Source organism: Gobius niger (assembly GCF_951799975.1).
Source record: "Gobius niger genome assembly, chromosome: 17".
In the NCBI taxonomy this organism is placed as follows: domain Eukaryota; kingdom Metazoa; phylum Chordata; class Actinopteri; order Gobiiformes; family Gobiidae; genus Gobius; species Gobius niger.
In genome coordinates, this window is record NC_136868.1 from 22,714,191 (window position 1) to 22,739,125 (window position 24,935).

Sequence of the window (24,935 nt, forward strand, 5' to 3'; positions counted from 1 at the left end):
TACTTCATAAGCAATCTTTGAGGCCTTGCTAGTATGCTTAAAACGACAGAGAAGATTTAACACAGCCAGACTAACAATGCTGCAGATCAAGCTGACGGAAAAGACGTCAAAAAGTGGGTCACCCGTGTCTTTGATAATGCTACTTCGATGCATAAAAGATACCAGAGAATCACACAGCTATGATCACAAAAGATATCAAAATTGCCTTATGATCAGAGTAAAATATGTGGCCTATGACAGAAGAATACGGAAGGTGTTAGTATTGCTTCTACATTATATAGAGTATTGCTCGAATTTTCAGGTTCGTATTTGGAGGCAAAACTAAGGTCAAGATTGAGCAGGATAGAAGGGCTAGAGAGTAACAACTTGCAACAGACCCTGCTGAAAATCGAGGTGGAAATACATATTTTATTTGAGATTGCGCGAGCAGAATTGGAATGAAATGCTGTATCAGTAACAACACATTTCCTATTCCCACAATCCCTTGCTAGTGTTCTCTCTTTGATCCATGTTTCACAAGGTGGCCTGGCAGCGCAAAAAAGCTGCACAATGAAACATTGCAACTGGGAACAAGGAACTGTGCCAAACCTGGCAACATCGACGCCGACATGGCAACTCATACAGTGCACCAGTCAAATGAGATTACACTTTAGTCTTTGTAACATGGGCTTGGTGTGTAAATGGAACAAAACAATCAATGCATTTAAAATGCAACGGAAGACAAGGGAAAGAAATTGACGTTACTCATGGTCAATAGTGGCGGCCCTCTACAGTAATTACATTTTTCTGATTCCCGTGCTCTTTGGAGTGTACATATCCTGAATGTTCTGCAACCTATGACAAAAATGCTGGCACAGTTAGGGGAGTATCATGAAAAAAAACTAAAATCTTTCCAGAGAAACCACAGGCCTTGTATGATCAGTGGGAATTGTTGTCACTAGAACTTTATATATTAGAACAATTTGACAACTTGTCAATACAAGCTAACATTGACTCAGAGTTGAAAGTGTCACATCGGGGAGCCTTTAAAAATAAAAATAAATTATTAATGCATCTAAATTATGAATGTCCCAGAAGCTCAGATGCCTTTTGTTCCTCTAATCTTGTTTGTGTATTCCACAAATGTCAGTAAGCGCTCGTTTGACAAAATGTTTCCTCTGTCCCAGCTGAACCGCATGTCCCAGCAGTCCCGACTTAACGCCGTACAACTCCGTTTTCCCACCTGAGATCGACAGTGCCCTCCCATCCGGTCCCCGTAGAGCCCCGTTCTGTCGGAGCGCTTCCTAAGTGCCACCTTAGCATACAGCCGTTCCTTTGTTCATTAGCCAAATGTCCCTCCCTCCACTTGCCCCGCCATCCACCTCCATTTGTCATCATCAAGTATTAATTACTTCGCTCCTCTATTCTCATTCACACACCTCTTTCACTATCCTCGCAGCGTGGACGTTATTAATCCCTGCTCTAAGTCTGAACGCCAGCTCAGCATTCTCCATGATACAGATGGTGCTTGAGATTCCATCACCGGTGTGCGCCAGTAAGTCCAAAAAAAAAGGTCAAAATACACCAGCACTATTATTGTTTCTTGGCAGGGGGCTGCCTTGATGAATGGCGATGGGAACATGACGGATGATTTTCAAAGTAGTGAGCACTTGTGCAGTCCAAGGTCAGCAGATACGAGCGAGAACGCTGAGGGTAAGGTGTGTTTAGAACTTGATGATTGTTGAGATATTTAATGGAGATCCATGTAAACATTTTGCATGGCTGTTTCTCTTCGCTAACTGCTTTGTCGGGATTTCTTTAGAAGCTAGCACACACTTCAAATCCACAGCGCTTCCAGCCAAAGTAAAATCCTTTGTCTTGTGCCCGCTAGATTTAACTCACTCTCAATGCTTAAGCATATTATTCTAAATCCTCAAAAAATGAACTTTCAGGCCAGTCATGAAAAGCTTTGATGATTCCATTTTTCTTTCAAGGCAAAAATACTATACAAATTGGAATGTGGTGTGAAATGATTGAAGTGGGGGCATGTTGGAATAAACAGGCTCTCTTTCTAGCACTGCTCTGTGATCTTATTACCTGGACAGCACAAAGGAATTGACAAATAGCACTAATGTAAATAAAGCTTCTTTAATCTATTTGCTTCTTACCTGTGGCAGAAAGGTAATACATCTTAAAGACAAGTGCTTTTATCTTAAATAGAGATTTAGGATTATTCTCTTTGATTACTTTGCTTGTTAGATCCTTTTTCTAGTATCAAAGTCTTTGTCCCTTACATGTTCACCTCCTGTATTTCAAGTACATTCAAATGAGCAATATCACGAGAAGCTCAGCTTTTGCTGCATAATATAGACATTATGATAATTTATATTGACATTATGCAACATAATGTTGTTATGGACATATTAGATGACCTTTGTTGAAATGTACCTTGAACTCTAACTCCATGCCAGTGACGTGCTCGCCACTCTCCACCTGGGCCAGCTTCTGGATGTAGGAGTAGAGGCTCCGCGCGGCGACCTCAGTGTTCCCGCAGGCCACTGCCTCCAGCAGTGCATCATGAATGAAGCTGTACTGGTCCTCAGTCTGCACCATGTAGTTTCTCTGTGAGCGCATTAGTGTCACATGACCATAAATGTCCACCGTTTTCTCATGCTTGATGCGCTCCAACATGGCGTCGATGACAATAAAGCAGCCAGTCCGACCCACACCCGCACTGTGGACAAAAAAACAAAATATTTGCAATTTAATATCTAGATTTTAGAGGCAGGGCTATGTAGGAACATGCAGTTACTATTACAGTGCCTAGTTTAACATATTACTGCGAGTCATTGGAAGATGACTTCCACTTCACTGCCACACATTTCCCCACAAAATGTTAAATCATCCACTGGCAACTGCTCAGACCTCAAAAGCTAAGCAGGACGGGCCTGGTTGGTACTTGGATGGGAGACCGTTTGGAAACACCAGGAAACCTGGGTGAATGTAGTGTGTGAGTGAGTGGTTGGAGGGGCCGATGGCGCAGACTGGTTGCCTCGCTTCCGTCAGTCTACCCCTGGGCAGCTGTGGCTACAAAAGTAGCTCACCACCACCAAGTATGGAGTAAATGAATAATGCAATGAAAAGCATCTTTGAGTGTCCAAAAAAGCGCTATATTAAACTGATGCATTTATTATTAGTAGTAGTATTCACTAATAACACACACAATAGCTTGAGATCTGTGTTTCAGTTCTCTTATAGCTGACTGGATATTAAAGTAATGCAAAGCTTGCACAGTAATTGTAAAGACAAATCCTTTTATGATTTGTTCTTATACTAATTTTGTAACAAGCCAGAATTTGAAATAGAAAATTAAACTAAATAGAGATGGAGACTGGTTGAAAGGACCAACAACAAAGACACCATGAAGAAAGTAAGCTATCAAATTTCACAGTTATCATCTTTTGTTTTGGAGCCACGGCAGCTGTGCTTTTACAAAAGGAAGGTTTCAATTTGAATAAGCCCTTTGAGGAAAGTTGCTTGTAAAAATAGGGAGAGTGAAAATAAGATAGAAGGGGATTACTGAGAGCCTTTTGACAATGAAAGTCGGAGGACAAAATATGCCTTGAAGAGATAGATGATGTGACCAACAAAAGAAAAGAAAAGGATGTCTGGAAGAATAGAAGCATGTGTTGGAATAATGTGTGTTGCATAATGTGTGGCAGCAAATTTTCCTTATGGGCATGCTCGCACAAACCCTTTGAGAGGAAAGGCCACTCTTTGAAGTGTAGGTTAGCCTTTATGTTTACCCTTAAGTCAGTCTACACCACAGCGGTGCATGCATGAGCCCTCAGAGCAGGGGAACTGTCCTACTTATAGACATAAACACAACACACTGTTAAGGCTTTGTTATAAAAGACACGCTGGTTAATGAATTGAGGGCTGACCTGCAGTGGGCAATGATAGGACCGGCATCGGGAGGGTTGCAGGTCTTCACCCTGCGGAGGAAGGCCAGGAACGGGGTGGGGTACTCGGGCACACCATGGTCAGGCCATGCTGTGAACTGGAACTGACGCACCTCACGCTTTTCACTTGAACCATTCTGGAGAGAGGAAAACGTTGATAGTTATTATATGAATTTAAGGTGGGATGTATAGTGAAAAGAAAAACAAACAAATATTAGTGGCTAAATTGTTGTGCAAAGGTTTGGCAGTGCATTTGGCAGTGGAAATAGAGCTGGACAATGCTCCAAAAAATTTATCAACATTTTTTTTCCACATATTGATTGTCTCACCCAAACTCCAAAACTAGAAGCTGTTTCTGCCAAAGAAATGTCAGTAAACCTGATGATTATAAACTCCCATGATGATAATTGAGATCGACCAAAGTGGAGATTGTGACTTCGAGTAAATTTCGATGAATTGCCCAGCCCTACTCGGAAGTAGTTCAGCTGCATATTAATCAATCCCTTTTCAAAATGTCAAGATCACTTTTTTAATGTATACTACAAGGGCACTTACATGTCAGCGCTATAACATTCCTTCAGCTATGGGAATTTCGAGATACATGCAACACCCACATTACACAGTGGTCTGTCAGCTCCCGTCTCCAACTCAACTCTTGAAGTATCAAAGATACATGCTAGAATCCAGAGGAAGAGGATAAGAGGAAAGAAAAAAATCTCTTGCATCTTTTGGTCGTCCTCTCTTTCCTCAGAAGATCGTCTAATGGAGGTACTGTTTGCATTTCAATGCAGAGCTGCTGCTGCTCTGACAGAAAGATTTTTTTTCCTTTCTGAATAAATGAATAAATGAGTGCAGTAATTAAGAGCAAACTGACCTAGTTCTTCTTTTCCCTTATATTTGGACATTCCCTGTTTTGGAGTTAAGGTGGAGGTTTGTTTAGAGTTGGTGCCCGGGTTGTGCCGTTCTTTCCTTAAATTTATAGATGAGAATCCTTCTGCTTGATTGCACATTGCACATGCGTGACATAGAGGGATATCATGGCTGCTGCTTCGCAAATGCACTATGTCTGTTTGTGCTGGAGATGTGTATTGAAAACAGGTCAGTTGGAATAAACAGCACTGGTGAAGGTAAAGAAGTGGGCACTGAGGAAAGGGCTAGATTCTGCTGAAAAGACACTCAATAGCCTTCAATGCCAACCAGATGGGTTTTTGCCTCGTTGGACCTCCGTGTTGACTTTGTATATGCTCCTATAAACTGTGCTTCATATGTAAAGCTTCCTGCAGCGTGAATATGTGAGTGTCTTTGCTGTGTTTGGGTGTGGGTTATTGTGTGAATGTGCGCGTATGGCCACAGAAGGCTGAGAGCAGTCTGCCAATTATGTATATTGAGTTTCTTTTCTGCTCACTTTACCTAAGTGCTCCTATTTGGCAGCCGCACATAAACAGATGATCTATTGAGGAGGGGGAAGGAGCTTGACAAGGTAAGAGACGAGGACCACAAGGACAGTGGCTAAGAGCGGTTGTCCGAGTACAGTAAAGCAGTATTCCAGTTACATATAGAGCAAACGCATCATGTTTATCGCCCTCTTAGTATCCAAAAGCATGTATATTTCATAATACAGCACATATAGATTAAGGCAGTGTTAATGCAGGTGTATGAGTCACTTTACCTTGTGCAAGGAGAATGTGCGAACGCAGAAAGTGGCCAACTCTATCGTATCCAGTAATGTCACTTGCGTCATGCCATACGTTTCTGTGCCCCTACTAGGCCAATACTGGTCACATTTAATCTGTAAGAAGAGGGGGAGAAAAGGTTAGTTTACTTCAGAGGATTCAAATAAGATTCAGAGACATGCTTTGAGTCATTCATGCATCTCCAGGCATGTTTGTAATGAGGGCAGCAACATTGTAACGCACAGGCCAACTTCCTTCCCTTAACCTCTTAACTCCCACCTGAACCGAACACAAGTGTGTTGAAAGTAAGCGCCAGAATAGAGATGAAAACGAGACGTAAAAAACCCCAACAAAAAGTAACATAAAATGGGAACAAAATTGCAACAGTTACAAAAAAAACTGACAAAAAATGTACAAAAAAGTGACAAAAAAAGAGAAAAAATGTACAAAAAAGTGACAAAAAATAACAAAAAAGTGATAAAAAAAAAGGGGCAAAATAATGACGCCTGACAATATAGTACCCCTTTTTATCGGCTTAGAAAATCGACATAATTTAATTTTGTGTGACTATACTTGAATCGTGTAACTACTCACGTAACCGTATTTGAATAGGGAAAACGTTGAAGAGCTTGGTCGCTTCTAACTTCACCCCCGTTCGGCCCCATAGGAGAGGAGGAGAGGCTAAACGCTAACAACATCTTTGGTCTTTGATCTTTGGACTGAGCGCACGCACAAAGACCAGAAAGGTACGCATCAACTCGTCTAAGCTTAGGTAAGAAAATATCTCAGTATGGAAAAACAGTGGCCTGTTCCTGGTGACTATTGTTGATGTAATGCAAGCTACCTGTAATCCTGTCAAATGGATGATTAACAAGCAAAGTGTAACAGTTTGGAAGACAGTTTTGTCCATATATTTCAGATAAGGTGAATTATCCAGGTCACAGGTTCGAGGTATACCCAGCGCTGCCTCACTAGTTCCCTAATGTTCTTAGGTCAGCCTTCAATATTCATGAGCTCTATCTTGAACAAACATGTTATTCCGAGCTTGGGAGCGCCTCCTCTTCCCAGCGAGGCGTCCAGTTCTACATTTGAAAGACAACACCTGCTTTTCCCTGTCTCTCCCTTAGCCCTGTCAGCGCACCTAATAAAGCCTCAGTCTATACGAGCAGTGACGGACCGGTGGACATGTGATGAGATGTGACAGCCAGTGAAGGAGACGTGCTCCTCTACCGGCTCTCGCTCCCATTTCCTGCTCGGTCTGACACTCAAGTTCAGCCGCGCGCTAATCCTGACGCCGTTTGACAGCTGGGGGGAGCGTTGGGGGGGGGGGGGGGGAGTGGAACGCGCGTGTCACGAGACGGCCTAGGTAAACAATCGAGGCGAGGCATCGGAGGCGAGGCGAAGATGAGCGGAGACAACTGGGGTGAATGAGCCTGATGTTGACACGCGTTGGCTTTGACACAAGGAGACCACACGCACAGCTTTTTGACACTCAGACAAGCTCAATATGGAAAGTAAAGGAATGTTTTGGCTGCGAAAGTAGGCGCGGAAGTCTTTTGGGGTTTTATTCGAGTAACTTTGGACACAATAGGGATTAAAAGTGGCGTGCTTGATCAATCAGATTCTGAATATATACTCATGATTAAAAATCGCGGTCTAATGTGACTTATGATCAGTGTTAATTTTGACAACATATTTTAATTTAGTTTTAGTCTTAGTCTTTTGACTAAAATGTAATTTAATTTTAGTCGAGCTTTAGTCAAAAAAATCATTTCAATTTTAGTCTAGTTTTAGTCGACTAAAATTGCAAGTAAATTTAGTCGACTAAATTTAAGACTAATTTAGTCGACTTTGCATTGATAATATTCATTATAATCATATTTAATCTTGTTCCTCTGCTTCATGTTTCTGCTCCACATGATAAAGCTCAGAGCTGATCCTTTAGCAGTGATTGTAAATGATCTGAGGCTTTTTCAGACGGTCAATAGAAGTTTGGATGATTTTAGTCTCTACTTTTCATTTTTATTTAGTCTTATTTTCGTCGACTAAAATATCTGGACATTTTAGTCATAGTTTTAGTCTCATGAACAACTTTTAATTTAGTTTTAGTCCAATTTTAGTCTTCAAAAATAACACTTTGACAAAAATTAAGACTAAATATTTTAGTCGACGAAATTAACATTGCTTATGATGACAATTTGTAAAGATCTACTGGGATGCTTCCTCAGTCATCCTTATCTTGAATTACACATTTTGAATAACTGCTTTGTTCCTACTGCCAGATTGATGTGGGAGGCTCTGACCGCAGGTATCTCTCTGTAGCACCATGCTCCTTTAAATAAAGTTTAGCCTACACAGTGCACCACCGTGCTTCTCACGCTCTGCAGGGAATGTGCAACAGCTTGTAGTTTCCGCTGCAAATAAGGACTGAAAAACACCAGCAGGTCCCTGAACGCCCTCACTTATGTGGTGTGTGTAGATTTAACAGTGCAAGCACCTTCTACTTTCAATCACGAGTCACTCAAAACTCAAAATCAATCACGTGCTGAAAATCTAATCTGATTAGTCAGCCAGTGAAGGCCAAGTGGGCTGTGGGAGACTCAATGTGAAGCTGAGCGTGTCTTAACTAGGCCTGTCACGACAACAAATTTGAGGTTCGATGTATCGGGGGAGGAAAGTATCGCGATAAACGATATCATTGACTCTAACGATTCGAGATACTGTCAACTCACAGGTATAAAAATGACAGTAAACCTTTGTTCTAACATGAAATATAATGTAACTCAATTCAAAAGAAAAAATAGGGGAGAAATGCTAAGAAATGTATAGACGATAAATATGGAGCCCAAAAATATATGTCATTTACCTACTATTTAAAGAACGATAAGTCGATATAGTAATTATCGTGACAGCCCTAGTCTTAAAGGGACTATACGGAGTTTAAATATGTTAAAATTAAGCATTTACCTCCCCCTACATGTTTCAACAATGTCCTAAGGTGTAGAATGAGCCCAGACATATTTACCACAACTGCCTCTAAAATCCTGCACTGTCACTCAAAAAGGTGTTAATTCGGGACCGAAGTGCCGTCATGCACGAACTTAATATAGAAGGTGCAGTTACATGTATGACCTGAGGTGGCAGTAGTGTGTACAAAATGGCTAACTTGCATCTAGCCCCTTTAAGGTTAATTTATTTAAAATGTATGCAAGAAATGTAGGATAAAGTGGTAGTTGAAAAGTGGGTGAAGGAAGTACAAATATTGAAAAAGCAAAACTAGAATTAACTAGAATGTCAAATGTTTTCCTTGTAGCAATACAAATTGTTAATTAGATTATAGATGAATGAGTGAACAGAATTTAAGAATAATATAAACTAAGGATAGAGTTTTGTTCATAGTTAAAAATATTTATATATATATAAATATTTCAAAAGGATGCTTTATTTTTGAGTATGTTCTATGGTACAGCAAAAACTAAGGACTGCACTACATCTACTATAAGCTATTACGTGACCACTATAGTGCACTAAACAGGGAATAGTGTGGACATTCGGACACAGCTTCTCCAGCATTAGTCTCTGCAGTGCCGTGTGTTGCTGCCTACCCGTGACTTCTCCTCCAGTTTGGTCATCATCACCACCGTGGCCGCCCTCTGCTCCCACACCATCCTCCAGAAGTCACCAAAGGTCTCAGGCAGAGGACCCTGGGTGGCAATGTAGGCGTTCTGCTTCCTGTATCCGTCAATGTAGTTGGCGTTGATGTAATCGCTGCCTGTGATCCCTGGTGAGCACAAAGCCGAGGGCAAATGTTTTTGATTTTGATTTTTTAATTAACACACATATCATTCTTGGTAAACTGACAGCATTTTGTTTGGCACCAGTCGTCCTAATAATTCCCACTACTCACACGCTTATCCTGGTCTCTAATCAAGGGAGGTGTAAAAATTCAAGATGGAAAATGATTTTTCACACCATTTTCTGTTAAAATGGGTGAAAATTGGCAATAGGAAATTTGTCAAAAATGAGACTGCCCAGAGAGGTTAGAGGGAAAGAGAGATGGTGTGATGGTGTCATTATGAACCACTTGTTTAAAAGTAAAACAGGGATATAATAATTATATACCGTAAAGTGCAATGTGTGTCTGAGAGCTTACACAAACATTACAAATACATTCAGACTGTCAATACGAGTGATCGCGATGTCGTCACGTTTGCATACAAAACGAGTTCACTTATTTAAAAATGTTTCTATCACAGGATGAAAAAGTCACTGATGCTCTTTGGATTTTACATACTATTTAGATTTCCGTCTTATTCCTTAAGCCTTTTGCTCCAAACCATTGTGAAACCCCATAGTTTATTGCACTAATTTGTGTCCTTATCACAGTGCACTCTGGTGAGGTCCTATCATGTTCCTCTCCTCCTCTGTGTGCCTCCGTTGCCTGTCGATTTGGCACAGCGTCTGTATCTGATTTAGCTCCACGGCTGGGGAGCGCTCACCGACCGGGGGACAGCGAGAACTAAATCAGCCTCAGCCGCTCAGCCGTTGCTCTGCTCCTGCCACCGCGCTCTGTCACACGCCCGCGGCTGCACCCCACGAACGAGGGACCATTCTGCTTTTTGGATCGACCAATGCGTGCGCAGATCCCGCCTACATGTAGCTATCAAAGTACCGCTTGCTATTCTTTAATGTGTCGAACGCACTTGCAAAAAGCCGGAATGCGCAGTTACTTGTAAAGGTTCTCTCTTGGTTCGCTGGTGATCAAAAGAGTACAAGCTTTTATTCCCATCATGTGGTCCAAAACTGTCATCGAGCTTTAATCTCAGAGAAAAAGTTAGCACTTAAGCTACAAAGCAAAGATCGTATGACTGCGCTGCAATGATTCTGAAAGGAATTCTGAGATCCGGTCAGTCATCGGGGATTTGGAGGTCAGGTCGGGACACCGCGGAAGAAAACAAGGCCGAGCGGATTTTGCCTTATGAGGTCCGGCATCAAACGGTTACTTGAACTTGTTCAAACCTTAAATGTGACATGCTGTGTGTTTTTTTTTTTTAAATAGAAACAAAACTCTGTAGCTTCTGATATGATAAGTTATGGTATTGACATCCACAACAGATTTCAGGATAACTCACAGGAGGATCGTTCTGTTGCGGGTGCTTTGGGAAAACAATAAAGTTCAAAGCTGGAGGAGTAAAATCAACAACTGTTCTGAATAATAATTAAAAAAAAAAGGCTACAGGTAGAATAAGTTGTTAGTGACAAAGTGATCCGGCTGGGTAAAAAGCCATCGCGTTGTCTATGTAAACAAGATAATGTGCGATTAGGGTTTGTCTAACAGAGAACATCTGACAGCGATAAGGCGCCACATCATCCGCCTTCATTTAAGCGAACTTCCACTCTTCTGCTCTCTTCCCGTCGAACGCAAGGGCTGCTGCCTCTGCGGCTTCATCTGCGCTTGCCCGCACGTCTCCCCCTGACTGACACTTCCTCACTCCGGCGACAAACAATGAAACACTTGACTGGGCTAATTTAAGAGAGAAGGAGAAGATGCATTGAGGACAACAAGCAAGGTGGAGAGGCAAAATGAGATAGCATGCAGGGGGACAGGGAAAAATAATTAAAGCTTGAATGGAAATAAGGAGGAAAGGAGAGAAAAGAAAGCCAAATGTAATTAAAACGGATACCACGTCTCGCATTCCGACTGCGGTGCCTTAGTCATAGCTAAGTGAACAGAGAATGGCGGAGTGCATGGATTGTTCTACTGCTGCGACTAATGGCAAAATCACTGCAGTGTAAAATAGAAATTTCAGACTTGATTAATTTATGTATTTATGGCCGTTTTTCTTCTTCTCCTCGGGATAATTTTGTTACGTGTGTTGTGGCGGCTCCCAAATTGGCCCGACTTGTGTGAAAAAGCTCGTCAAAGCACTCAAAGGGGGAGAACAGCGGAGTTGGGAATCAGGAATGCTATGTGCAGAAGCAGTGCCAGAACAATGTCATCGCTGAGGGGCTGACTACTGCTGACTGTGTCACTGGGGATTTAGGAATGACTGGGAGAGCTTGCGTGGATGCGGGATACTTAGTACAGTTCAGAGCTGGCCAGGAGGAGAACTCGGATTGTACACAAACGCCTGCAAGTTGTGGCTTCCCAAATATATAGGAGAAACACTTAAGTAGGGGTGGTTAAATTGACAACATGAAATCGATTTGTGAGCTGAGCCTGTGAGAGATTGTTATATCAAATTATCTTTGTTTCAAACACAAAAGGCGTGTCGCTTCCGCCTACTCCTCTCCGTCATTCTTCAAGTGAGAGGCAGGCTGATTTAACCAATTTCAGTGAAATGTGAGCTCTTACAGTAAGAAGAAGCAGATAAAAGCTATAAAAGTGAACATAGAATATGATCAAAATTTGACCTGCGTTCCATATTATATCCTGTCCCTATTATAGTCAGCATTTTAAGATTCACATTTTTTCCCCCACCTCTACGTCTATAAACGAGTCCAGCTCTGAAAGTACACGTTGTTTTGATCTGCGAATCCAGAAACCAGACATCACTGGAAACAGCCGCAGTGAACTGAATCTGAACCCCACTTAGTGTATATTTTATTCTTTTTGTGCATTATGGTGCAATGACTCAGACCCACCACCCGCTATTATGCTTCACTTCAGCAATTTTATCCACTCTGATTCAAACCCCATATATTCAACTTTCAAACTACCTCACCAATCATACATCGAATCATGCATTTCCACAAATAATTCTATAGGTCTTATTTACTGTATAATGTAGTTGGGGCTATGCTAAAGGAGCACAAGAGTCAAGTCCCCCCCTCGAAATCCTCTCTGGCTCAAAAAGTCAAAATCCTGTTAACTTTTCCTTTGACTTTGAATTACAAAAATTAAGAATTCAAAGAGGCAATGGACTTTAATCAGCTAGCTTTAGTATTATTAATGAAAGAAAATCCAAATACTAAGAAAATATGGTGAAATGCTTTTCCCCCCGTGAATTTTCCTAAGACTTAAGAATTTTTCAATGAGGAAACAAATGTAAAATGAACTTCTGGAATTAGAGCGAGTTTTGAAGAAGGACTGATGGATTACTCCTGTCACTGACTGTTGAGCTCCAAAAGAGAACACCTTTTATTCACTTCTGAATACTAACCATTGGTGAGGATATGGCCCAGTTTAAGTGCTTAAATATTATACACATATGCATCACTGTACATTTATTGAAATGTGGGAATCCCTGTTTTTCTGTTTGACGTGACAGTCTGGACAAAGCCCGCGTCACATCTATCCATAGGACGAGGCAGGCTCACTGGAAGCAGATAAGCAGCCCTTACCTTCAATGGGAGCCAGGATGACTCGTGAGTGGTCATAGGCGATGACGTTTGCGTAACGATTCTTTGGCTTGTTCACTTCCAGGTTGGAGTGCTCCCAGGTGAACTGCTGGCCTGGATCAATAGACTGACGGGGACAGAAAAAGAAAAGGAAGAATGAGGGATAGTTGTACCACATAATCAAAACTAATTTCCCCACTGAAAAAAGAAGCAAGGAATAGAAATGTTTTCAATAGTCAGATTAAACACATTGAACAGCTGTACACACAACTACATCAGGATCATTAATACATAGTGGCTAATGCATAACGGCTCAGAACAATATTGATGGAGGTGACTGCATTCTTTGCCTCGAGCGAAGAGAAAGGTGCACGCTCGCGCTGCAGCCGCCGTTTACAATCTAAGCATCACATATAAATATTCAGATCCCTTGTCAGGTTTATTTAGTATTCCATTACCAGTCATTGTTTGCTCATAGACGACTGGCAGTGCAGCCAGGGACTCGGAGGATATTAGCAGTTAGCGTAGCGGGGAGAGGGGCAGCTTGGAAAGAGGACATTAGAGCGAGATGAAGTCCAACTGGAAACCCGCGCGGACAATTTGCATGTAATCATTACAGCAATCAGGTCTTTCCCTCTGTTTAAGCCACTATCTATTTCCCCGTCTCCACAATCGCTTCCCCCTGTTCGCCTGTTTGGGTGCGCTTGTTTCTCTTATCGGTATCTCCGGATCATCTCTGTTTCAAAAGACGACATGCTCTTATTTCTCCCACACTATCTCATCTCTATCTGTCTCTGATGTTTGCACCACTTCTCTGCAGCACCATGGAACTACGATACTGCTTTCTCGGGGTTTGTATAGGAAACTTTGAAAGTGGGCCAAACCGGTATAATAGTAGACATACAGGAGGGCATTGTTTACTTAACTGGAAAATGTACCACCATTTTTAAAGGAACTAAATTATTGAAAGTGCTGTTGGTCATAGTACAATGTTGGAGGTAATAGTACATCAATTACAATACTCTCAAAATATACTAAAATACTTGCTTAATTTCACTCACTCAATTTTATAATTTAATCAGTTCTAGCACTTTTTCTTGATTTTTCTGATAATAATTGAGCTCTACTCCAAGACTACAGAGATGAAGTTCAAAATTGATTTTATCGAGGTTCAACATGAAATAGTATCCACCCAGGGAATGCACTTTTTTTTCTCCACAACTCCAAAAACTGCCAGAAAGTGTTTTGAAGCTCCTCCAATCTCACAGCCCTGGTTTGTGTGCGCAGCGAGATTGAGGTCACTTCTGGGAGACATCAGTCAGTCTGAAAATTAAGACCAGCGTATGAGTAATATTTGCACTGCGCGTGTAGTACCAAATTCTGCGGAATAACTTCGACCGGGAATAATTTTCAATTTGCTTGAATAATGCATCAATTTCTCCTGCTTGTGATGAGAGAGCGGGAGCCATCACGGAGCTTTGAGTGAAATGGCTGCTAACTGCTTGACATCTAATGAATATACGGCATGCCAGGTGAAACATTTCTCTTCTCTGTACCCATTGAGATAAGTGTGCGATATTTTCCAAATATATATATATGCGTATAGCCTATTATGTGACTGCATTCAGTACACACTTAATTCATCTGTTATAAAACTTTAAAAAGCCTTCCGAATCGTTTGTTAATTATTCATAAGCACCTAAAATGACGCAGTATGTGTTGCCGTAGTATACAGACGGCATCTCTGGTAACACCCACAAATGGCAACAGTCAAAGGGGAAAACTAAGAGACAAAAGAACACTTTCACCTATTACTACACCACTACTTTTAAAAATGCTGAATTATGGATGTATTTTCTATCAAATAAAGATACAGAGACATGGAGAGGAGCAAAGTGGTTCAACAGCCCATGAATACATAAATAATGGAGAATGCTAACCTTTGACGTTAGCGTCATACTACAAGCTAACAGCTAACTTCGAGTGCTGATTTTAAAGTTCTAGTGAACCAACTGCTCTGTAAAAAACATTCATAATGACTAAATTTTGACATGACTTAATTTGTAAAAACTGACGTCCCCTTGCTATGATGTGTTGCCATCTGTATCTCAATGTCTGGATCATATGGTTAGACATGGGTCAGAAACGGTAAGGGTAAGGTAATGTTTGCGAAATAACGACGTGAATCCCTACTTTTAAGATTCAAGATTCAGGATTTTTTATTTTATAAATGAACTATAAACTCATGATTGGGAATACTGTTTAAAGAGGCACTAGGCCGCAGTTGGCTTTGTCTGTTAGCCTGCTAGCGTCTTCTTCGTAATTCTACTAGTGTGTATTGGTTGCTCCGGTCCGGTGGCAGTCAAGTTGCAAGTGTGGTTTTCTGGCCAGAGACACCAGGGGGAGCTGACCCCCCAATCATCCCATTAACACTTGTACTACCCCCAGAGGGGGTAGTACGAAAAGGTTTTATTAAGGTACACAAGTTACTTAGTATTGCTTTAAAGAAGAAGAGTGATTTGTTTACCTTAAGAAATCCTTTTTGTAGTTCCTCTAATACAAGTGTTAATGGGATGATTGGGGGGGGGGGTCTTTCATCTCCCTGTCTCTGGCCAGAAAACCACAATTGCAACTTCCCTGCCTCCGGGTCGGAGGCGCAATACACACTAATAGAATTACGAAGAAGAAGCTAATAGGCTAGCGGGCAAAGCTAACTGCAGGCTAGTGCCTTGTAAATAGTGTTTACAGCTAAGTTTAAGTGAAAAAAAGAAAGATCTCCATTTTGTCATTGGACAATATCCCTCTCTCCCTTTGTCTTTTCTGTCAGTGTCGTATTTACTCTCACGGACAATTAATGAGTAAAAAACCCAACATGCTACGACGCCTGCAGTGGCGCTTATGGCCTCTAGGGGCATGAGTTACTTAGTTCTGCTTTAATAAATGTTTAAAAGTGTGTAGTTAATATGAAATGTTAACTCCATGAGACAGTAGAAGCCAGCCGTAACAACACTTTCCTACATTTCCTACATTGAGAAGCTTTGGATATACAGCATTCCAGGTAAGACAGCGGCTTCCTCGGGTTCGTGCGCTAGATTATCTTTCCTTCATCTCCTGGCTCCAGCTGTGATGCCCTCTCTATTCCCACTGAATCCTCATCATTAACCGCGCTCCCCTACCTCATCTTTCTCCCGCGCTCTCCTTCCTCTGTTGCTTCTTCACCACTCACGCCCCTCCGCATCCCCCACCCCCCCCATCTCCTCCATCACACCCTCACATCCCGCCTGCCTAAAAACCAATCAGTCAAAAAGCCCCGAAAGAACCGCGCTTGGCAAGCCGGGGCGCCTGGACGAGCAGCCATTCATCAAGAAAATAACAAAATTAAAATTACACTTCTCCGTTTAATTTGGTCATTTATTTTTCCTGGGGGTGCTGTGCTGGGGTGTGTGAAGGGTGCAGCTGTGGAAAAGAGTGAAAAGCGGGCCGAGCGGACGGTAAAGCACAAAGTAATTAGAAGTTGTAGTCGCGGCTAAGCACCAGCCGGGCATAGTCTTCTCTAGCGACGCACACTCGACGGATCAAGCTTGTCCATTTGCAATGTGGATTTATGAATTATAGATTGCAAAAGAAATATCGAATTGCTATGAGAAGTCGTTATGCGCCTGACCTGGAGGCATGATGGGAGCAATCTATGGGGCTGTGTAGCACGTCTCTACCTAAGGCCCGGTGCAGAGTGGAGCAAGACGACAGGCGGCGTGATTTAGGAATGGCAAACGCGGGATATTGCTTGTATGCAAACGAGAGCTGATTCAGCGCTCCTGATTTCTAATCAACTTGGGTGTCATTTATAATGCTGCAGTCTCAGAGCCAAGACAGCTCAGTTACCCCCCCCCCCCCAACTCCCGGCACACACGGGTATGCAAGTACACACACAGAAATACATGCAGAACAACACAAAATCTAGGCAGAATAAAATGATTTTTACTTTGGAGAGTGTCATCATTATGCGTGGTTGGCAGTATATTGCACACTACATGTTTTACTTTCCCATAAAAAGGTTATCGCTTTTCTTCGCTAATTCAAATTCAATGTTAGAAAGTGCCGATATTTCTTTGAAACGACAAACACTTAATCCTGCCTTCAATAAAATGACTTTTTTTTTTTGAAGTTTTAACAAGGCAATAACAAATAGGAGCAAATGTCCACTCCCATGGGCCAAGCTGCACTATGACCTTCCAATGAAAACACAATCATAGGAAAATCGATACTATGAGGCTGAAGGGGGAAAAAAAAAAAGTTTGACACTTTGACCTCCTCACCTCATACTCCTGGGAGAGTTTCAGGTTGTCATTGGCTTTGAGCAGCTCGGTGTGTTCAGCCAGCTCCGAGATGGGGATAGGAGGGTGGTTCATCATACCTGCTCCGCAAGAAGAGAGACAAACAAGTCAACATTATTAGCAAATGACTTTAAAAAATCAGGAAGCAGGTAGTGGTGATTAAGCTTGTGCACGTCATATACACTGCAAAAATGTGGTGGTGGTGTTACAGTGACCAGGCCAGAGCTCAAAACACTTTATTTGTCAAGCACATCTTGCACTGATTGCTTGGAAGTTCTTTTTTATGACCAAACCAAACAATGGCCACTGCGCCAAGAAGCATATTGACAAGCAAGAAAAGCCGCATAATTACATGTAGACTTGCACTATACAAAGCCCACGCTGTTAATCGTGTTCATACTAGAGTCGTAAATTGCTTCCCTAATTGCATAAAGCACACTTGTAAATTGCGTGAAGCCCTGACCTGACCTGGGCTCATGTGAGGAGGGAGGTGGCAAAATATTTGGGAACGTGAGCAGGCGCGACTGTTTCTGAGGTGTGTAAAAGCAAGCAAGCAAGCTGCTATTTGTGCCCTGTCCTAAATTCACAAAAGACACAGAATACGGTTTCTTAATATCCCGCAAAAAAAATACCATGATAAAAGCTGTTACCCATATTCACAACGTGCTGTTGTCGCTGTGCCACTGTAATCAACCCTGCTGTGCGCTCCAGTCCGCTAATCCATTTAGACGCATAATGCTGGGCCATGTAATGGAATATGCAGCGGCCATAGATTGGTGCTGTGTCCCTGCATGTGGCCGAGGCAATACTTTCACGCCTCCATATTTTCAGTGAGAGCGCTCTACCCCGCTGAGTGCGGCGGGTCACAGGTCAGCACAGCGTCAACATCTCTCCACAAAAAACTTGTCCAAGGCGTTAATTGAGCATGAGAATCAGCCTAATCATGTTAAAGGGCCTTAATTCCCCCCTTTCAAACAATGCTTAATATCACTTACAGTGTCAAGGGGGAAGCTTATGTTTTTGGCTGACTTTGTTGGGTACATAGGGGGTACCTGATCCTTTATGTTATGAATCCAAATTTGAACACCATATCTTTCAAATCATAAAATAGGACCAGTGCCAAAGGTTACACTTAGAATGTGAAGGATTTTGTCAATGTTTTGCATGACTAGTAGTAAACTTCCCATGCTGACGTCCTTTATTAGTAATGGCAATCTATTTTATAATATACCCGCAGCAATTACATGAAGATTAACAAAGATTACAATACAAATGAGATGCGTGGCGTGACATCTGCCACTAAATGAACGGGCACACAGAATTAAGAGAGTGCTTGTTAAGTTACGCAACGAGAGCGGATGCACTTTCATCATCTTGATGCTGTTTTCTCAATTAATGCTGTTTTTTCGGATGCTAATTAATCACTAATCCTTAACACAAAACAAAGAAAACCTTGCAAAATATGGGGACACATTCTATGCAGAAAGTGGTTTCTTTGCACTGTTTTTCTGGGAACTAACAAACCGTGGCGGTATTTGTGGCAGCTCTCGAGAAGTGTTATTAATCACTTCTGCAATGGGGATTCAGTAAGATAAGCAATGAGAAAAATGGCAAATTAAATTTCCTTGGCAGCTAGAAATTCAAAAGGAGAGGTATCAGAAGCTACGAGCAAAATCAAAAAGGTAAACTGTATGTAAATGGGGAAAGTCTTGGCTTCACCTTGAGACAGAATAAGAGCGGCGAGATCAAAGTGTGTTTGTGATATACTTTTGCGAATAAATTAATCACTTTCTATCAGGTGCTCTGAGCTGGTGTTTACACTGCCCGCTTTACTGTCTGCATGTTAAAGACCCTGAATAGCTAAGCACCTATAACAGGCCAAAGGGTTCACCTGCACAACATGGTTTAGACTGCAGAGTTGGATAAACATATCCGAAAGTTGCTTTGAAAATGTGACTTTAAAACGTTTCCTAATTGATTAGGGCTAAAAGTTGCTTTCTGAATTATGCGAGTGTTAACATTACCATCAATTTAAAATTAATACAAACTGAATATATTTTTCCGTCTGCACAAGATCAATATCTGCAGAGGAAAATGTTTGTTTATTGACCTATTTATTCTAATAAATCAAAAAAGAGCACGTGAACAAAACTGATTTCACTCTGAATTGATCTTAATTCTGTGTTTGTCTTTTCAAATGCCTTACACTGCGTCCCATGTCGAGCAAAGTTTTTCAAGGACACATTTCATGCCATCCAATGCTTCCCTGTGCTGTAATTGTTTTCAAAATCCCCCCCCTAACATCTGCATAAATTTCCACGTCCCAATCAGGAGCGTGATCAACGAATTCCACAAAACAAACTCCCATTTAATTACACATTTCCAATCTTCCTCTGTGCCTGGAAAATAGAGTGTAATGATTCCTCCTTGATAAGTCAAAGTAGACCCCCTTTTTACCCGTGGTATATTTGTGCTGTGTGCTGTATTTGCATATAAAAGAGAAAATTCAAGCGGGTAAGCACAAGGGGTGAGCCTGCGGTGGAGGGAAACCAGAATTTAGGGGATTTTGCAGCGAGCAGGGGAGAGGAGGTGATCAAATGTTGAGCCATTGTTTGCGGTAGCGCTAATTAATTTTGCTTGTTAGCGGCATGTGCACAAAGGATGTCATTAGTGGGAAGATGCAATGCTGAAGTGAGGGAGTAGGAGTGTGGGGTAACAATGGCTGCGTCTGATTTTCCTCCCTATAGCTCCTTCAGATCTCGTACTACAGTATACGGTGTTGCTAGGGCTGGGTGATATGCCGATAAATCTCACCCTAATATCAGATCCCTGTGGTGATTTAATGTTTTGGCGCAGCTCTACTTGCCCAAATAGTTCAATAAGAGAGTTCAATCATTTTGTATACAGTACATTGTGTACACAATTTTAATTGTTTTCAATTTGGACCCAGGTTTAACATCTTAACCAACTGAACTGAGGACATTTTCTCCACTTTGGCATTACCCGAAAAGCTTAGAAAAAAGCAAAAATATAGCGCCAAATACAAGAATGAAAACAAAATACCGCCTTTGCTATGCCCAATCCCGTCAGACCTTGGAAGCTAAGCGGGGAAGGGCCTGGCTGGTTCTTGGATGGGAGACCGTTTGGTAACACCGGGAAGCCTGGAGAATGTAGTGAGTGAGTGGTTGGTGGAGGTCGGAGGGGCTGATGGGGCAGACTGGTTGGCTCACTTCTGTCAGTCTACCCCAGGGCAGCTGTGGCTACAATAGTAGCTTACCACCACCGAGTATGGAGTGAGAGAATAATGCAATGTAAAGCGTCTTTGAGTGTCCAGAAAAGCGATATATGCAGATAATGCAGGACCGATGCATTATTATTATGATTAAAATAAAAATGCGGCAATCAAGTGACAAAACCGGGACAAAAATGCTACAAAAAAGGGTCAAAAACATGCCGGAAAAGCAGCAAAAATCTGCCATAAAGTAACAAATACGTGGTGAGAAAACACGACGAAAAAGCGATGAAAAAAAGCCACAAAAATGAGACAAAAACGCAAAAAAAAAAGTGGAAAAAAAATGTGCTGGAAAAGACGCTTACAAAATGACACTTTTGTAGGTCTCAGCTTTCAAATGAGGCACTACACTGTTGCTCTCCAGTTGAGAAGCTTTTAGATTTGGGTGAAGCCGAACTGGAGAAAATGCCCATGGTCAAGAGGTTAAGAGTAATACTAAAGTCACAGGATCATTACGGCACATTCTGCATTATCTGTACTGTCCAAGAGAAGCCATTGCAATATAAGTCAAGTTGATTGCATTGTCACCTTTGCTGACCCTCATTTTATTGTTGAAAATTGTGGCATATCGCAACACATTACGACATAAATGAACATAATCACAGGAGTCTTAAGGAAGGAAATTCAGACACAGCGAGTTCACCTATCCACCATTCTTAAATCAGGAGGTTAATTTGTACAGTGAGGATTAATGCCCAGGCTCTAGTGAACGACATCCAATTACAGGCAAAATAAAAGCAGGGTATTCCAACATCATAGTAATTAATTAGCGCTTCAAAGATATTGCTGCACCGTCTGAAAAAGTAAACAAATAGAGGCAAGCAGTGCCAAATAACACACAGTAACAAAATTGATTAAAAAAGGCCAAAAAGAGGGAGACTAACTTTCACCACTCAACTCTGCGTCACTTTGCGGACTGCTTAGACCAGAGTCTGTGAAGAGCAAAGAATATAGGCAAATGTAAAGCTGTAATGCAAAGGAAAAGGTAAATGAAGTAATAGCGTAAAAGCATGGGAAATCAATCCGATCCCTAACTGTTGATGAGAAAAGCTTAATTTACGTTGCACAGTCACCCGTGGGGCATCTACAGTCATACACACAATGGTTATAGAGGAATTGATTTGCCATCTTCAGGCTTCAATAAACAGCCTTTAGATCAGAAAGCCCCCCCCCCCCTCCCCTCGGATTGACTGAAGACAGGGACAGCGGGAGGGGGAAAACCAGCTTATGTTTCCTGCTGAAAACTAAACTCTCAAGGCGACCATTGTCTGCGGCTAAACGCTGAGCCATTGGGAGTGAGAGGTGTGGAAAACCATGTGCATTCTTATTTGACAGTCGAGGAGCCCGCGCTGATGGGAAGTCAAGGCTCCCAGGGAATAGACGGAGGTTCAAAGTCTGGCGTGCGGCGGAGGTGCGGGCGGGGAGTCCTCAGAGAAAGGAGCATGTGGAAAAAGACTTGGGTCTCCCCAGCTGTTCAAGCAGAAACAAACCAGATGTGACAGCTTTCAGCGCAAGAGGACAAGTGGGTGAAAGATGGTGGTACAAGAATCTCAAAGTAGGAGGGCAGGAATTGATGTGTTGTTATCTTTGGTTATATTTCATCATTAGAAGTGGGGGAAAAAAACAAGATTAACCTTACAGACATATTGTGACTCCTGCATCACGACACGCGATAAGTGGGCGGGCACTTTTGTCTGTGGCCCACCCTACGGTCCGGCTGTTTCTGTGCAGATCGTTGCATAATTTGCTCTGCTCCTTTTGAACACAAAGGAGGGGTGTCTGGCAGGCCAGGCAAACTTAAAGCAGTATTAAGTGACTTGTGCCCCTAGAGGCCATCAGCGCCACTGCGGGTGTCATGGCATTTTGCTGTTTTTTAACATATTGATTGTCCGAGAGTGTAAATTTTACGCTGACAGGAGAGACAATAGGGAGAGAGGGATATTGTACATCCAATTACTCAATGGAGATCTTTTTTTTTTCACTCTAACTTGGCTGTAAATACTGTTTAAGTGGCGCTAGCCCGCAGTTAGCTTTGCCCGTTAGCCTATTCGCTTCTTCTTCCTAATTAGATGAGTGTGTATTGGTGACTCCAACCCGGTGGCAGTGAAGTTGCAATTGTGGTTTTCTGGCCGGGGGGGATGAAAGACCCCCCCAATCATCCCATTAACACTTGTATTACCCCTAGAGAGACCACAAAAAGGATCTATTAAGACAAACACGTTACTTATTTCTGCTTTGCTGATGACTGCTTTACGTTTTTCCTGATGAATAAACAGAAAGTTAATGCACGGTGCCTTTGTGTAAAGTCTCCCTGACACTATCAGTATCTAAAATATTATTAAAAATCTCTTGGATTCCTACTGCAGTTGTTCATCAGCTAATTATTAAGCATTAAACTGGCTCTCTCACAATGTTCATATTCAGGAGGCAAGGGGGTATTGGGCGAGATGAGTGTGGTAGAAAATGAAGACGTCGAACAACCCCCTTCTCCCTAATTGATTTGTGACAATGACTAATTAAAGCTGGCGGGGGGCGCTCTGATGCACTGTCTCCAAATGTCACTCATCTCAGTGGGAGAGAGGTGCGGGTACGTCTGACTATGTTTATGTGTGTGTCCTCAGTGTGTGTGTCGGGGCCTGTTACAGTTGTTGCTGTAATGTGGGGTAACAAGTGTAAACGCAAGGGGAAGACGAGCAAGTGTCAATGGTTGTGTAATGTGCAACTGGCAAGTTTTACAAACACTCATAATATTATCACCTAAAGAGGTTGTGCAAGGGCAACACTCTGGACAAATACCACTTTTTAAAGGAGTTTATAAAAGTTTTTCGGGAGTGCAAAGCCAAAATTATGAGATGAAGCTGCTAAAAGCAAATGAAGGTAAGCTAACAGTGGACGTGCCACGCTAGCGAGTCAGCAGTAGGGTTGCCAAGGCCCGTGGAAATGGATTTTTGATGGGTATTTTTTGCAGGTTTTGTCAGTGCATCATGATTTTTTTTTTAAATGACAAAACCTCACATCCATCAGACCTGCACTTTCTATGTGAGAGAGTTCTGGATGTCTGCAGGTTTTGGATGGATTTGGCCGCCGATACCTGGCACTCCTGGTCGGCTGTCTGTCAAAATTGCCATTTACAATTGCAGTGTATGACGTTACAGCTGTACTGTAAATATAATTTAAGTAATGTGTGTCGTACCAAATAGAGCTGAGCCTCCACCCAGTAAAGAAAATAAGGAAGCGTCAAAAGAGTATTACTGAGAGATTGAGGTTAAAAGAAAAGTTTTGTTTTAATCTTTGAGTTTAAAAATTCACTTTTCTTCTTTTCCTTCAAAGCAATCATGTGGGTTTTCTCCGAATATATAAACCGTCAAAGCATAAATGTGAAGACAGAGCATTGAAAAATAGGCTGCCCTTACTGTTATTACCAGCTGTTCCACTTTCTCAGGTTTTTTAATGGCTACGCTCGAAGTAGACAGCATAAGATTGAAAATGGATTGGAGATAAAGTGAATGAAAGAGATGGCAAAATGGAGAGAGCTTTTGGCCGGGGATTGACAGTAAATGTCCAGTGAGTCGTGCTGCTTCATTACTGCGCCCCATTTGACAATTAAACCCCAGGCACCACTGCACATTACGACCGAATGAGCCACTTAGCGCCCCCAGGAGTTATCGGATGTCACTGTCAGGTCATCCTCAGACGTATGGGCTTTAAAGATCCAATATTATACTGTATTCAGTCTTTTAAAACTATGCTTATTGCCCCTTAGGCTTGATTTTTTAATGTAATTTAGCGTATGTGCATAAAGAATAACCTTATGTTTAATGATATTAAAACAAGCAGTTATACTAAAGGCACACTTCCTCCTTTTGCACACCAGTGACCAGGGTAGCAGTGAAAAAAAATGTAATTTACAAAAATGTGAATCTGAAATGGCAAACAGGTTAATTAATGTGGGGCAGGATCAGAAACAAGTTTAGTGAACACGTCTAGACTGTAAAACACTGAGGAAGATCATAGAAATCTCCAAGTCCTGTATGTTTTTGATGGGAATATAACGTATAATATGGTTGAATGTTTTTAAACAGTCAATTGTGCACGACGCAGGGCCTTAAAAACAAGCGCAATCTCCAAACCCTGACACATTAGGCACGCTCCGCTTGTTGGGATAAGCTAATCGCAAACATGTTGTCTCGTCGCGGAGGTCAGCATATGCCTGGCCGGACTGGAGAGGCTTTGGATAAGTGCACTGGGAGTAAAGCTCGTTTGAACAATGGCGGCTATTAGCTGATGGGAGGATGTTCACAAATGCTCACCGGCCCACTTAATTGGGCCAAAATTGTCCATTCAAATTAAATTC

The 24,935-nt window shown here is 41.9% G+C and overlaps 1 protein-coding gene across 6 annotated transcripts in view; it reads right to left on the bottom strand.

Moving 5' to 3' along the window:
- ptprsa (protein tyrosine phosphatase receptor type Sa) overlaps positions 1–24,935 on the bottom strand; it is a 207,812-nt gene that overhangs the window by 12,480 nt on the left and 170,397 nt on the right. For all 6 annotated transcript variants that reach the window (XM_079575488.1, XM_079575485.1, XM_079575486.1 and 3 more), the window contains 6 exons: positions 17,272–17,369; positions 12,959–13,082; positions 9,220–9,395; positions 5,611–5,730; positions 3,924–4,078; positions 2,428–2,713 (listed from right to left, as the gene is read on the bottom strand). In XM_079575488.1, coding sequence (XP_079431614.1) covers positions 2,428–2,713; positions 3,924–4,078; positions 5,611–5,730; positions 9,220–9,395; positions 12,959–13,082; positions 17,272–17,369 — 959 coding nt within the window. The remainder of the gene's footprint in view (positions 1–2,427; positions 2,714–3,923; positions 4,079–5,610; positions 5,731–9,219; positions 9,396–12,958; positions 13,083–17,271; positions 17,370–24,935) is intronic.